This window comes from Perissodus microlepis, chromosome 14 (assembly GCF_051167445.1).
Source record: "Perissodus microlepis isolate ML-2025 ecotype Zambia chromosome 14, ASM5116744v1, whole genome shotgun sequence".
NCBI classification, from domain to species: Eukaryota; Metazoa; Chordata; class Actinopteri; order Cichliformes; family Cichlidae; genus Perissodus; species Perissodus microlepis.
This window is the reverse complement of record NC_140474.1, coordinates 33105616-33121881: the sequence shown is the minus strand read 5'-3', so window position 1 is coordinate 33121881 and position 16266 is coordinate 33105616. Positions and strand designations below refer to the sequence as shown.

Sequence of the window (16266 nt, the reverse complement as noted above, 5' to 3'; positions counted from 1 at the left end):
AATAATAATAGTTGGTTAGTATGAACGATGGTTCCATAGTGCAATGGTTAACATATTCAAAATCCCAGCTTGAGACTGGGAGGAGACCCCGGGGTGTGCGTTGAGTAGGGATGGGTATCGTTTAGGTTTTATCCGATACCGGTGCTCAAACCGGTGCTCAAACCGGTGCTTAAAGAATGGAGAACACAAAATTGGTCCAAAAACCTCTCATGTTCAGCTGTTTTTTTTTGTAAAAAGATAACAATGTTAGCTTTTTCTGCAGCTATAGGGGATTTATGGTATCACTCTTGGCTGGAAGCAGTGCTTAAACAATGGAAAAAACACAAACTTTGTCCAAAAACCTCTCATGTTTAACTGTTTCCCACTTTTTCTTTGGTCATTTTAGCCTTTTTGGCCAGGGTGAAGGGAGTACCTGCCATCAAACAAGAAGACAGCCGCATGTAGCTATGATGATGTTTGCTAGTTCACCTTACATGCATTAATGTAATAACGTGGTTAGCCTACTCAACGTAAATTCCACACGAACAACATTAAGCTACTCACGCAGAGAAGAACGGCTGCTGCTGCCATCGTCATCCGTCATCATTTCTGCTACACTGGCAGGGCTACGGGCCAGGACTCTACTCTTCGGGTTTTTGGGGGATGTTGCTAACTCCGGGTCCGATAACAGGCACCACACCCGCAGTAGATGTGCTCGGTGTGAGGTCTCGCAGCAAGCTATCAAATACGGTGCATTTCTCAGCTTTTAAAAAAAACGCTATGCGTCGCCAGGTGTTTCATCGGATTTGAGGTGTTACCTCTTTTGACAGTATCACAGTATCACCTTAAAGCACTTGTTGCAGGCTGCTGAGTTTGCATATTTTGCTGTGAAGTACAGCCAGACTTTGACCGCTTCGCCTTGGGCATTTTTAATCTGTAGCTCTGCTCTAAAAGAACGTACGTACCTGGACCCGCCTACTGTCCTCGGAAACGTAAAATGATTGGCTAGAATCTAAAGTGTATGACATCTCAGGAAAAAAAAGCACCGAAATGTGCGCTGCTTTTCGGTCTGGTTAATACCGTTTATGTCAGAACCGGTGCCATCATGGCACCGCATACCGGTACCCATCCCTAGCGTTGAGTGTAAAAATGTGTGTCTGATCAAAGATGTAGATCCATCTGCTGTGTGACCCTTTGTAAAAAGGGAGCAGCTGATAGAGGGTGCTTTGTTAGTATGAAACTTGAATTCAAACTTTTGCCTTTTTATTAGATCAAAAGTCACAGAGTGTATCTTACAGTCTGGAACAACAGAAAGCTAATAAGGTGTGCATTTGTTTCAGTTCAGGTATCAATAAAAGTTTTTTCCAAAAGAAAGCAAATCAAAAGAGCAACCTTGTAATTTCAACACTGCAACAACACCGAAACTCACTCAGAATATTTAAAACAAAAACCTGATGCTGCAATTAGTCCATCAGCTACAGCCCTGTGCAAAACGTTTTCACAGAACTCAATCATGTGAAAAACTACAGCCAGCTTGTCCTGGCTTGTAGAACCAGTTTAGCTATTTTGTATTAACATCTTTAACATCTGCACTTCATCTTGGATGAATTATAGCCCACGTTTATTTACAACATTGCTTATGTCACAAATGACGGAACAGACTCAGGTGCAGATTTGGAGTAAATGGCAAAGGTTTATTTACACACAAAAAACACCAAGTGACATATATGTATGTATACATGTATGTATGTATGTATACATGTATGTATGTATGTATGTATACATACATACCGAGCTATATATCCTTCAAGCTCGGGTCCTCTACCGGAGGCCTGGGAGCTTGAGGGTCCTGCGCAGTATCTTAGCTGTTCCTAGGACTGCGCTCTTCTGGACAGAGATCTCCGCTGTTGTTCCCGGGATCTGCTGGAGCCACTCGCCTAGCTTGGGAGTCACTGCAGCTAGTGCTCCGATTACCACTGGGACCACTTTCACCTTCACCCTCCACATCTTCTCGAGCTCTTCTCTGAGCCCTTGGTATTTCTCGAGGTTCTCGTGTTCCTTCTTCCTGATGTTGCTGTCATTCGGAACCGCTACATCGATCACTACAGCCGTCTTCTCATGTTTGTCTACCACCACTATGTCCGGTTGGTTAGCCACCACTATTTTGTCCATCTGTATCTGGAAGTCCCACAGGATCTTAGCTCGGTCATTCTCCATCACCCTTGGGGGCATCTCCCATTTTGACCCCGGGACTTCCAGGTTATACTCGGCACAGATGTTCCTGTACACTATGCCGGCCACTTGGTTATGGCGTTCCATGTATGCCTTGCCTGCTAGCATCTTACACCCTGCTGTTATGTGCTGGATTGTCTCTGGAGCATCTTTACACAGCCTGCACCTGGGGTCTTGCCTGGTGTGATAGACCCCAGCCTCAATGGATCTTGTGCTTAGTGCTTGTTCCTGTGCTGCCATGATTAGTGCTTCTGTGCTGTCTTTCAGTCCAGCTTTGTCCAGCCACTGGTAGGATTTCTGGATATCAGCCACCTTCTCTATCTGCCGTGCAGGGGCCTGTCCTTCCATGATGGTTCCTCGCCTTCCTCCACTTTCTTGGGTTTCTGCTGCCTGAGGTATTCACTGAGCATGCTGTCAGTTGGGGCCATCTTCGTGATGTATTCGTGGATGTTCCTTGTCTCATCCTGGACTGTGGTGCTGACACTCACCAGTCCCCGGCCCCCTTCCTTCCGCTTAGCGTATAGCCTCAGGGTGCTGGACTTGCGGTGAAACCCTCCAACCCTCCCCTCCGTTCTGACTACCTTCCCTCTCTTTGTTACCATCCGACTACACTTCTCCAGCCCGAACGACATTCAGATGTCATTGCTGTATATCCTGGTTGTGTGGATCAGTGAATCGATGTCTCGTTCACTCTTGGCATACAGCTTGATGTCATCCATGTACAGGAGGTGGCTGACAACTGCTCCATTCCGTAGTCGGTATCCGTAGCCAGTCTTGTCAATTATCTCACTGAGGGGGTTAAGGCCTATGCAGAACAGCAGTGGGGACAGAGCATCTCCTTGGTAGATCCCGCACTTGATGGTGACTTGTGCTATGGGCTTGAGGTTGGCCTCCAGTGTTGTCCGCCACATCCCCATTGAGTTCCTGATGAAGGCTCTCCGGGTCCTGTTGATCTTATATAGTTCTAGGCATTCCAGGATCCAGGTGTGGGGCATTGAGTCATAGGCCTTCTTGTAATCAATCCAGGCAGTGCACAGGTTGGTCTCGGCTGACTGCTCTGTCTGCCAGTAGCTGGTGTTTTGCGCCTCTGGTATTCTTGCCCATCCCTTTCTGTGCCCCGCTCATGTATTGACCCATGTGCCTGTTCATCTTAGCCGCTGTGATGCCTGACAGGAGCTTCCACTTGGTGCTGAGGCAGGTTATTGGTCGGTAGTTGGAGGGGACCGGTCCCTTCTGGGGGTCCTTGAGGATCAGGACTGTCCGGCCTTCGGGTAGCCATTCCGGGTGTCTCTCGTCAACTAGCAGCTGATTCATTTGTGCTGCCAGGCAGTGCAGTCAGCTTCTTCAGCCAGTAGGCGTGAACCATGTCAGGGCCTGGTGCTGTCCAACTCTTCATACTGGAGACCCTTTCTTGGATATCGGCCACTGATGGTTACTGGACCCTGTTCGGGGAGGTCGCTGTGGTCTGCCACTAGCCACTGAGCATTGCCGTTATGGGTTGCGTCCTTCTCCCATATGCTCTTCCAGTATTGTTCTGCCTCCAGCCTTGGTGGTGCTGTTCTCATATTGATCCCCTGCCACTGAGAGTACACCTTGGCTGGTTCCGTGGAGAACAGCTGGTTTATTCTCTTGCCTTCTATCTCTCTGGTGTACCTCCTCAAGCGACTGGCCAAGGCTGTGAGTCGTTGCTTGGCAGTTTCCAAGCCTCAGGTATGGACAGCTTCCTGTACATCTTAGGCACCTTCCTCATCGCGCCTTTCTGCAACTCCGATAGTTGGCTAACCTCCCTCCGTGCTACCTTGATCTTAGCCTCTAGCCTCCTTCTCCATGGAGGGTACTGCTCCTTGTGATCTCACTGATCACTGCTGCCGTATTTTAGATCAGCTTGTTAGTGTCGGTAATCGTGGCTGTAGGTATTGTCCGTAGTGCTGCATTAACATCATCTAGCAGACCTTCTGAGGGTACTTCATGTAATCTTGGTAACCGGCTACGGGGGGTCCAGGTTTCAAGCTTGGCCATAATCCTATCTTTCAGGTCAGTTCCTCTCGCACTCAACGATCCTTCTCCTATCGCACTTGGGGCTTAGTACCCAATCTCGGGTGGGGGTGATGATATCTCCCCCCTGACCTGGCGCCCTGGCTCCCCCTCCCCCATTTATGTTGTACCTCGTCAATCTCTAGCTGTGAGAGCAGTCCCTTCTTTCGAATGTTGGAACACTGAGCTACTAGTTGTTTCGCCGTCATTGTGGATGTTGGGTATCGAAGAATCCATAGGTCCCTCATCCTATTCATGTAACCCCTTCTGCCAGGGTTACTTGCATAGTAGCATTCCAACAATATATATATGTGTGTATATATACACACATATATATATATACATATATACTAGAGGTGCAACGATACACAAAATTCACGGTTCGGTTCGGTTCGATACTTTGGTGTCACGGTTCGATATTTTTTCGATACAAAAAAAATGTTCATGCCTTTTTAATTTGTCATTTATTAAAATTATAAATATATATTTTAACTCAAAAGTACAGTTTTTAAATTTAATGTTGCTGAAACAAAAAAGTAATAAAAAAAATAAATATATCCCAGGGCTCGCAAAATTTCAAAATCCCTGGTAGCCCTTCGGGCAGGGACTCTTCAGTTTTTGGTAGCACAAAATAAATTTAAGTAGCCTGAATTAAAAAGAGAGAAATTTTTTGATTGATGTTTTGTTTTCTGTTTTGTTTCCTTTACAATATTATACATTAAAGTATAATATTGTAAAGGAAACAAAACATTAATCAAAAAATTGTTGAAAAACAAATTACAACATTGTATAAAAATTACAATCATCAACTCAAATACTTCGTTCTAATTAAACAGAAATTTCTATGAACTTGTAAGAACTGTGTAGGACATGAATCAGTCTGTGTCAGATCCTGAATTTGAAATTTCCACTGGAGTCACGGGTAAGAGGCAAGTGGAGCCAAGATCTAAGCCATTTGCTTTTTGAAGTTTGCAAAGACTGCTAAATTTTGCCAGTGGTAGTTCACTCTTTGCAACATAGTACGCTGTTCTAAACAGATTTTCAGGTTTATTTTTAGTATGTTATTTGCAATTGGTGTTTGTTCTGGGAAAGATATTGCAGACTGAGCAATAATGCATTTCTTGCATTTCTCATGGGTTCTAATGGGGGCCTTTCTTAAAATGACTGGTCCCAGTAACAAAGGTGCAGAAATCGAGGGAAAACCAACAACACACCCGGCAGAACATTATGTTATTTTACACGGGTGCACATAAGTGGTCCGCATGTGCGCATTCGCTGTCAAAATAAAAGACGCGCACCAGATAAGAAGTTGCAACGCGCGTTTGCGTCCATATAAAAGGCACTGTTTTTGTCCGCTAGAGTGGGATTTTCACAGCACATTCTGCACCACATCTCTGTGCGTTCATCATTTGTTTGAAGCCAGCTCACCTCCTGCAACCACTTTTCCGAGAATACGTGCTTCTTTTGTGGTTCGGACTCCTTCTGACATTTCTTTGGAGGTGGAGGAACACCAAAGTAATTGCTTAAAGGAGCTTGCTTCTTCGACATCTTTAAGAGTTCTAAACAAATGTCTGTCCTCCTCCAGAAAATCTTATGTACGCAAACACGCGTTGCAACTTCTTATCTTGTGCGCCTTTTTTTATTTTGACAGCGAATGCGCACCTGCGGACCACTTATGTGCACCCCTGGTTATATAGCTCATCATATTGCAGCCACAGAAATTCTTTTGTCCATGAAACCATAAAGCTGCACTTTCTTTTTGCCTTATAGTCTGATTTGTCATAACTTTTCCGTTTTGTGGTAAGCTTTTCTTTGGCTGTCACTTCTTCACCCTGACCTGTCTTATTTGGCTCAGCAGAACTAAAATATATATCCTGCTGCTTTTACACACGCACTCACATAACGCTCAGCGATTCTCTGCGCGATCAACCTCTCACATGTTTAAGCTTGCTGCGGGAGATTTCACTTGTCATGTTTGCATAGTAAGCTAACGATTGATAAGACGATGTCAGAGGAATTGGTGCGCAAATTACGTCGGGCTAGCGATTTTGCGAGCCCTGTATCTGATTGAGGAATCACTCATCTTTGGAAAAGAGAGTTTATTACAGAGAAATGGCTCTTTCCAAAATAAAAGCTATACTATACGCTTCTTCTGGGCTATATTCTCAGCAGCATATTAAACATATCAGGTCCCCATAAGGAGAATCATGTGCTAACGGCTGTCTAAATGACTCGGGTAAAGTTTGTAGCATGCGTGCTTGTTGTTTTTGTCTGCTTCCACTTGTCTTTGCACTAGGATGATGTCGGAGTAAATGTGCAGTCATATTTGTTGTGTTCCCACTAGTGCTGTCAGCGTTAATCTCGTTGAAATGACGTTAACGCCACAACACGGCAAATCTCCGTTAACGAGCTACCGCAGATCGCCCCGTGCGTGGGGCTGGACGGCCAACACGTTAACGAGCTAACTGCGCTAACACACTAGTTCCCACCCATGTAATTGAGCATTGCGTGGCACATCCAACATACTGTTTTACTTTAGTCCATGACGCGCTTACCTTCAGGGTCATACGTCACATGAAAACCAAAATAATTCCAAACGCCTGATCTGAATGAGGGTGGGGGAGGTTCAATTTGCCATGTTGCAAGGAGAGCTTAACTTCTGTCTCGCTAGCTTGCCCTGCGCTCTTCCTTCTGACGATGCTGTCTGTGTTGAGCGCTCAGTGGATCTGGGCTCGACAGTGCAGCCTAGGCGGAGTAGTCGAACGCAGATTCACTGAGCGCTCAACACAGACAGCATCGTCAGAAGGAAAGTTGATAAAATAAATTACAAATTTTGTATCGTTCGATACATACGAGAGTAGGAGAAAACAGTAACAAATATCTGTAGCCTCACTGAGCCAGCCGGTTAAACACAGGGAATGTGACAGTTTAAGCACTTTGAGTTTTGCAGGATTCATTGTTGCACAGTTCAGCATTTCAGTCAGGTTGAGGTGCTAGCTGTTACACTCACTGTGGCTCAAGTAAAGCACAAGTTTAAACATGAGTGTTGATATGAATCAATGAATCAAAATCAAATGAGTCGAAACAAAACAAAAGATAAAAAAAAAAAAAGAAAAAAATACTATGGGTTACATTTATCATGCTGAATCTCGAAAATAAGAGCTTGTTCTGTCACAGCATGCGGGAATCAAAAAAATCTGAATTTACACAACAAAAATGCCATGTTTTTTTTGCCATGTTTGACCACACATACATTTGCAGAACATGTTCACAGTTTCTCAAAGGAAGTCATTATCACTTCATTTAATTTGAGAAATGAATTTTTCCATCAGCTCTCCTCTGGGCAGAGAGTCAGTAACTTTCAAAAGCAAGAACATAGTTTTTCTTTTTCTCCTTCCACTTTTTGCCCTTCGGCTTTTAACCTAGTCGCTCACAAACATCCATCCTCACCCCACAACAGGGGAACATAGAAGAGCTTTTTTTGACATCACCCTCAACCCTACCACCCCCACGCCCCCCTCCTCATCCCCCAACTCTCCACCATCTGTTTTGTACTGGATAACAGGGGACCTGACTAACCACCTGAATAAATGTATTTCAGTGTGGGTGGAAGTCTCACATACACACACAGCTACGATGTAGTGGAGGGTTTGGGTGACACCGTTTCTCAAATTGCTTCCTAGTTTCTATGATACAAACTAAGAAGCCATCTCTGGGATTATATTTATGAGTCACCATTATTTTGCGTCACAAGCAACAGATGTAATTTTACATGTCACTCATCCAAGGCCCTGGGAGGACTGTACCATTGTAAGAAAGTCATGAACATGCTTGGTACATGACATTTTTCTGTTTCATCAAAAAACATTTTAGAGTGCCACACTGAATGTAAAGGTGCAATTCAGACACTCAGACTTAATGACACAATGTGATTGTGATGCAGCGCACCAAATGGTTTGATTATGGGCAGCCAATGAGCACACCCTGTAGAGTTCTAGTCCCCAGACTTGTGTGTGTGTCTGTGCGTGTCCTGTCATATCAGAAACTTGACAGAAGGTGTGTTTAGTAATTCTTTGCTCCAGTGGTCCTTGTATCCTTGAATTATATCAGTTCCTGTTGGCTGCTGTAACACCTCACTGCCCTCTTTTATTCTGTGGTGATGCCATGTCAGACGTGACATTTCCTCTCTGTTCCTCATGTCAACTTAGCAACACCCGTAACTGACATCAAAATCATATACTTGTTGCATACAGTTTGAAATGTACATGCATATGTATCACTTGAGTTCATATGTGGAATAGCTTCATAAGTGATGACTGATGCACATACATTATAGAGAGGCCTATTAATGCCACACTGGCTGAGGGACCATTCGGTAGCTCCTTGGCAACCTAAAATCCTTGTGAGCTCCTGCAAATGAGACACAACTGAAATTCAGATTTTGATTTGCTAGGTGGCTGGTGTGTAGGTGGAACTGGTAACCTGTGTTGGTCTAGAATCAACACTGCAACTGACCAATCATGTTGTTGTGATGTCATGGCTTTGTAATGTGGGGGGGAAAGAAAAATGGGCCTTTGTTTATATAAAACTCTCTTTTGGGACAGAGGTAATCATTTCAAATGCTTTCTCTATTAATTTTACAATAAGTTTGCTGTTAGCCCAATTTACCTATGTTGATTTGTTTATTGTTTGTTCTTGGCTAATGCTAACTGGATTATCAGATGTCATTGGTCACTTGCAATAATGATCCTGGACGAATATTATTATGATGATGTGGGAAGAACACCGATACTGGGATATCAAATGTTATGGTTGTGGTCAGGGAAGAAACATGTACAGTCACCAACAGGCCTCTTGTCCTTTGTTAGCAAAGGGTTATATATTTCTTTCCTTTGACATACTAAGCATAAATTGCTGGCAATGTACAGAATGTACATTGCAGAATACAGAATATACAGAATATACAGAATGTATAGAATTCCCCAAGACCTGGCTCTCCCAAACATGGACAGTATATTAAACAAGGACATAACCTTTGTGACATCCATTGGTTAGTGAATCCATTTGTGAAGCTTAAAACTGAGTACTTTGCTGCTATCTTGGCATTTTGAAACCAGACATGATGAAAAATGGATCTGACTGAGAAAGCGAGGGACACTGCACATACATTGTCAAACTTGTGATTAATAAATCATTAGCTTATGAGCAAACCCTGATTTATCCTCTTTAAGACTCCCATAAGATCATCAAGGAAATGTTTGCAGAGGTCACAGAGCATGGAGCCCGAGGGTTGTTTTCACTTCTATACACCTGAAGCTCTTCGGCAGCAGATGCATCAACCCCTGCAGGTCATTAAATGGTATGCAGATTTAAGACACTTCCACATTGCCTCTTGCTTTTTAGACCCAGAAACTAAATCAACTCTTATATAAGGTCTATTATACTAACCTGTAAAGACCTGTTGACAAAAGAATGCAGGAAATTAACAGAAATGTTGTTAACCACGATAGATTGATAGCTATTGCTTTGTTTTGTTGGTAACACTCTTTATCTGATGCCATATCAATGCAGCATTAAATATCTTATGCTTCCAATTACTCTACACTGCATTTGAATTGTTTGTGAAATATATCACAACTTGTTTTTCTAGCAAAATCCAGTGATGGCAAAAAAGGCCACCAGTGATAGCGTGGGTCTAGATGTTTGTATCTGATACCACTCTGGTATCAGGGTACCTCAAAGACAGCACAGATACAGAAATTGTTACAGGCTGATGCAATGTTAAATCACAAATAAATATTCTAACGTGAGAGCATTTTTTTCCAGTGGTATGAAATGTATACATATTCAATTCAATTCAATTTTATTTATACAGCGCCAAATCACAACAACAGTGGCCTCAAGGCGCTTTATATTGTAAGGTAGACCCTACAATAGTACATAGAGAGAACCCCAACAATCATATGACCACTATGAGCAAGCACTTTGGTAACAGTGAGAAGGAAAAACTCCCTTTAAACAGGAAGAAACCTCTAGCAGAACCAGGTTCAGCGACCGGTTGGTGTAAGAAAAGGAAGACAGGATAAAAGACGTGCTGTGGAAGAGAGCCAGAGATTAATATTATAATATATTTATCTCTAATCTTGTATGTAGACAGTATAACCTATTTTTTTATGTTTATTCAACCAGTAAGTGACTAATCACAGTGTTAAATCTGCTTCACCACAAAATCATTACACTGTATCACTGACACGATCTCACAACCAGCAGACAAAGAAATGTTAGAACTCAAAAACTGTATATAAGCCAGGGGTCTCCAACTCCAGGCCTTGAGGGCCGGTGTCCTGCAGGTTTTAGATCTCACCCTGGGTCTACACACCTGAATCAAATGATTAGTTCATTACCAGGCCTCTGGAGAACTGCAAGACATGTTGAGGAGGTAATTTAGCCATTTGAATTAGCTGTGTTGGATCAAGGACACATCTAAAAACTGCAGGACACTGGCCCTCGAGGCCTGGAGTTGGGGACCCCTGATATAAACGATGGATGTAACCATTATAAAATCACTTATTCATATTGGGGCTGCTTTGTTTAAAGTAATTTCTCATTTAAACCAACAGGAGGATATTTTAAGGATAAATTAAAGGAGTTATGATGCTATATCAGCTAACAGTTTTGCACTTTCTACATGTTGATAATGCAGGCTGTCCTTCTAGCCTAAGCTGTTTTACAAAGCTTGGTTTAAAAAGCACCTCGGAAATATGTAAAACAAATTATGCAAGGAGCAGTGAAAAGTACAATTTCAACATTATACTATATACACACTAACAAGAAGGTGCAAAAACTACACTTTAAACATAAATATGCCGTTAGCTGGTTCCTCTGGTATGCTGACTTGCTAGCTCGTTCTTAATTTTTGTCATTGGCTGGGCATGTAAATACCAATAGAACTGATGTCTGTGAAAATAAAGCTACAAAGCAAAATTTTTCTTATTTTCTGGCTGCCGTCTGTAATTAAGCTGATATTTTGTGCCTCTGTCTGTGTGTGTCCAATAGGAGGGAGACTCTCTTGGGGCGATGGAAAAGGTTTGTCGTCAGCTGACCTACCATCTCAGCCCCCACTCTCGATGGAGGAGACAGGGCCTGCTCAAGAGGAAACCTCAGGCCTGGTGAGTGTGTGTCGTACAGCATGTATCTCTGTTTTTGTTAACATCCTAGTGTGTCACCAGTGTGTCATCATCTGCTGCCCCTTTGGATGCCAAAGAAAAGCTCTGTGATGTCTGTGTCTCTTTATTTTTTCACTCTCTCACAAACACAGTTGGAGATGAAATCTTTCCTCTCTGTGTCACCTTCACTGACTCACTTACCCTGTCGGCTTCAGAAGACCATTGTTTTTATTTATACATAATTCCTGAGCTGTGTTTTTGTGTATTGTTTTTCTGACTTTCAGTCCCAGTTAAAATTGGAAATATTGCTTTACGAGTCTGTATGTGTAGTAATTTATTTGATTCCCTTTGCATTTCAGCACTTAGCTTTCTCACCACTCTTCTTCATTGCACCTGCATCATGTGGAAAGTCTGTATTTACACTGCAGTGTTACAGAATATGCAAATCAGTTATCAACACCAAGTATAAACTACTAATCCATATGCTTCTTTGGCTCAGCTCCAGTACAGCCATTAAAGATTAAATTCTCTAAAGCAATTCTCAAAATGAAATTTCCAATATAAGCTGGGTCCTGCATTACCACAGCAGTTTCTCAGTAAATGTGCTATATATGAAACACTCAAGGTAATTCATGTACTGTATACAAAGCATATATATACTTCTCTGCTCTCTGGTGCACAACATGTAGTGATACTTGATCTGCAAAGTGCAGTTAAACATCAGCAAAATGCGTCAAAGAAGGAAATTAAAGGCTAAATCCTGTTGTGGACTGTTTTAATAAATCAAAGCCTGTTTACAGGTGTTTAGGGTGCACTGCTGCATATGTGGAAAAAAGGTTATTTGAATCCTCTGGTTTTGAAGGGTAAAGGGAGTATCTAGAACTTTCTTAAATGTCTGGTGAGTCTGACTTGGTTTATATAGGAGTCCAAGTCAAAGGCTAGAATCTTCTGAATCTAAACCTTATGGATATAAGAGCTATAAGAAATACTCCAACAACTCTTTCCTTTGAACCTCTGGCTGTGTCGCGACGTGTCACTATTTTATTGTTGAATCGTGAACTCAGTTAATATTTTTTTACTTGAATTGTCCCTTCTCAGCTCCTCTCTACACTCCACTTTAATCTTGGTTGTGCTGTCAGTAACTATTTTACCAATAAATACAATCTCTGTAAATTTTATAGAGCCTGCCAATATTCATTTAACACAGAGCTGTGTTAAATGACTGTCGGCAGCTGACGTATCTGATATCCCTGCAGCATCATAATGTGCTTTTTCAGGATCAACATTGTTGTGATGTCATAGCTTTGCAGGAATGTAGGAATATAAAAATTTCTTCTGGAAGAAATAATCGGCATTTCAAGTGTTTTCTTTATTCATTTATACATCATAATAAATATTTTTATCAAGTTAGGTTTGCTGTTAGCCAAATTTAGGTTACTCATGTTGGTTTTCTAGTAATAATTTTTTTTAAAGTATTAGCTAACTTCTTGGCTAATGTTAACTGTTAACATCACATTGGTCAGTTGCAATCTTGATCCTCGACCAAAGTTATGATGATGTTGGACCAACACTGGGATATCAGGTCATGTGTCAACAGGCCCGACCACGACCATAAGAGGACAGAGAGAGACAGCAGAGGTTACAATTAAACAATGAAAAGCATACATTAAAAGAGAGAGCTCAGCTTGATAACTACAGATTTAACTAAGAAGTGCATGTAACCAAGTGTATTACCACATCAGTTATATACTGACAGATGTACTGTAGGTTGTTTTTTAATTTTATGAATCAGGTCAACAAATTGTTGCCGCCACTGGGAGCTCTTGGCAGATTTGGAACATCGCAGCAGCCTCAGCTTCTGGAACTTTCTCTAATTTTGGCATCTTACCACTTTTAGTAAGCTGCACTATGTAAACCTGATGTTTCAGGTCAGTTTTTGTTCCAAAATTTACTGAAAAAACAAATGTTACAATAATAACTTTAAAATTTGGAATTCTGTATTCTTTATGGTTTTCTTTTCCATATTTCAGATAATCAAAGTGATGGATTTCTGAAAGCGTGATCATCTCCAGCCACCATGAGTGTGATCTAGTTTATGAATGTTCCAGCTGTGCCCTCAGAATCCTTTAGTAGGACAACCAGGATTTGACCTTGAAAAATCCTCTGGGTGCTTGGACAAACAAACTGACTTCTAACACTTTCACATAGTTCAGATGCTGGAAAAGTGTGGGAATAAGTCCCTCCCTCAAGTGACGGACCTCAGGGTATCTCAGGGTCTTGCTCATGAGTCGGGGGAGAGTGACACAAGAGACTGACAGATGAATCGTAGCAGTAATGTGGATGATGTAGCATTTCATTGCAGTAAAAAGAAAGCTGAGTTTCAAGGTCAAGCTATCAATTTCCTACCTTTACCTGTAACCTCAAAGTGTTGGTAGTGACCTACAGGATGAGCCTGCAGCCGAAGCGCCCAAAAAGAGTTGCCTCTATAGGCAAGGGCTTGTTAGAACCTCGGGGCATATGTTGTCTTTAGAGCACTCAGACTACTCAAGGCCTCTCTCATTTCAGCCCACAACATCCTTAAAGGCTAACACCTCAACTCCCATAGAGGGAAAAGAAGCAGCATTGTGCTGAGGCGTCTCAACTGCAGTGATGTCTGAATGTTTGTATAGCATTTAAGGGAGATTTAATCAGTAATAAATTTTATCCTGTGACCTGTAACCATGTTCGGTTTGCTATTTAGCCCTTTGCTTACTTTAGCTCAGTCAACATTGTTGTACCAGGGGGTGGCCGAGAAGGCAGAGGCCAGTCTTTAGACTGCAGCTCCCTTGGCCTGGATCTGCAAAGCAGTAGAAGGTAGATGGATGACTAAAAAGTTACTCTATAATCATATTTGTATCCATCATTGTATCATTGAATCGGGTTTTTTTATCCTAAAAACTTGGAAAGTTGTGTGTCTCTGTACTTTAGCCCTTCAGCTGCAAAGCTAATCTCTCTGTCATGTTGCACAACCTAAATTGAGACTTGCTATAAAATGTAGCCTGGTGGGAGCAGATGGTGGAAGACTGACGTTGTAGTGGGATGGTTTAGCAGAAAGGATCCCCACTGCTGTGAGAAAGGAGAATCAGCAGGAAATTGCAATCTCTTCTCTTCAGCTGTTAGCATAAATGCAAGGTGTCACCTCCTCTACCAAGCAGTTTGCACCACAGGAGTGGAGAGACGTAATTCAATATGGGCCATAAGATTGAACCCTTGGTGAGTGTCTTCAGGAGTGAGTGTGTCTATGTGTGTCATTGCCTTCACGGTCAGCTAAAATGATATGTTGCTCTCCTTTTATCTGAGCGAGCCCAAAAGTCACTGTGCCTCCGCTTTAATGCAACCAAGTGATAGCTGAAGATGAAAATTAAAATAAACTTGGTAATCACCCTAAATAATTCCTGACTGGTGGATTGGATTTAATAACACAGCGGTGCAGTCGGCACTTAAGGCTGTCATGAACTCCAGTCGGAGTGATTAGCCAGAGGAGAGGCAGGGTCCATTTACACTGAAGCTCAGGGCAAGGGCAGAGATTGAGTCATCCATTTGTACAGACCACAAAGCTTCCCCCCCTCCCTCACACACACAATACATCTCCATACTAATTCCATTCTAAGCTCCATTTTCTGTCAGGAACCAAAAAACAGTTCTTGGGTGACAACTAGGAGGAATGTCTCTTAAGACTCATTTGAATTTAAATCTCTAGAGAAGGGGACATTAATATTGGTCCAGGTGGTCAATAGTTATCTAATCAACACTGGATTGGATTATGGCTCAAAAGAAAAACATCTATTGTGAACTCTGATGACATTACACAATCTAGCCTTGGTGTTGATGTGGATTAAAACATCTGAATGTGAACCTTTTAGGAAGATATATATATATATATATATATATATATATATATATATATATATATATATATGTATGTATGTATGTATGTATATATATATATATATATATATATATATATATATGTATGTATGTATGTATGTATATATATATATATATATATATATATATATGTATGTATGTATGTATGTATATATGTATATATATATGTATGTATGTATGTATGTATATATGTATATATATATGTATGTATGTATGTATGTATGTATATTAATTTTTTTTACTAATGTTACTGTTATTTAATGCATTATCAGTTACAGTGACATAATCACAGATGAGCCAGCCAGTGTGGTTTCAACAAAGATAAATTACTCTTACTCATTTGCAGTAACCCACTGACAGACAGATAAGAGCTCTGTTTAGCTTCTTTCTCTAGTAAGAGTAAGAGCCACAAAGGAGCCAGCACTGGCAAAACATGAGACATGTTATGCTTTATGTATGTCAGGTAGCAAGCCAGCAAGCCACATTATCTGTCACATATTTCATTACAATACTGAGAAGCCCAGTTCTGTCATTTGAATTAGCAGAAGTGAGGCCTAGCATACAACAGTTAGCTAAATCTGCCTGTGCCCATACAAGTGTCAATCAAAGATGGCCCCTAACCTGAAAATATTAAAGGAATCTCTCTGTACAACTCCTCCATCAAATGCACTGTAAACACTGCAATAGTTACACCCTTTTTGCACACGCTCTTTTCTTACTCGGTAATGTTGCTGTCAATATTCTTGATATTTATTTATAATCACATCTGTCAATCCTTGATATTGAGTGACTTGTATATATTGTGCTATTTCTTAAATCTTAACATATTGTATTGTTAAATAGTCTAGTCTGTTTTTGTTACAGTACTGGAGCAACTGTAACCCACATCATTTCCGTAGGGATTATTAAGTATGCTGATTCTTATTCT

The 16266-nt window shown here is 41.5% G+C and overlaps 1 protein-coding gene across 1 annotated transcript in view; it reads left to right on the top strand.

Annotated features, from left to right (window-relative positions):
- lrrc75a (leucine rich repeat containing 75A) overlaps positions 1-16266 on the top strand; it is a 67196-nt gene that overhangs the window by 24092 nt on the left and 26838 nt on the right. The window contains exon 3 of the mRNA XM_084950493.1: positions 11302-11414. Within this exon, the coding sequence (XP_084806619.1) occupies positions 11302-11414 (113 nt within the window). The remainder of the gene's footprint in view (positions 1-11301; positions 11415-16266) is intronic.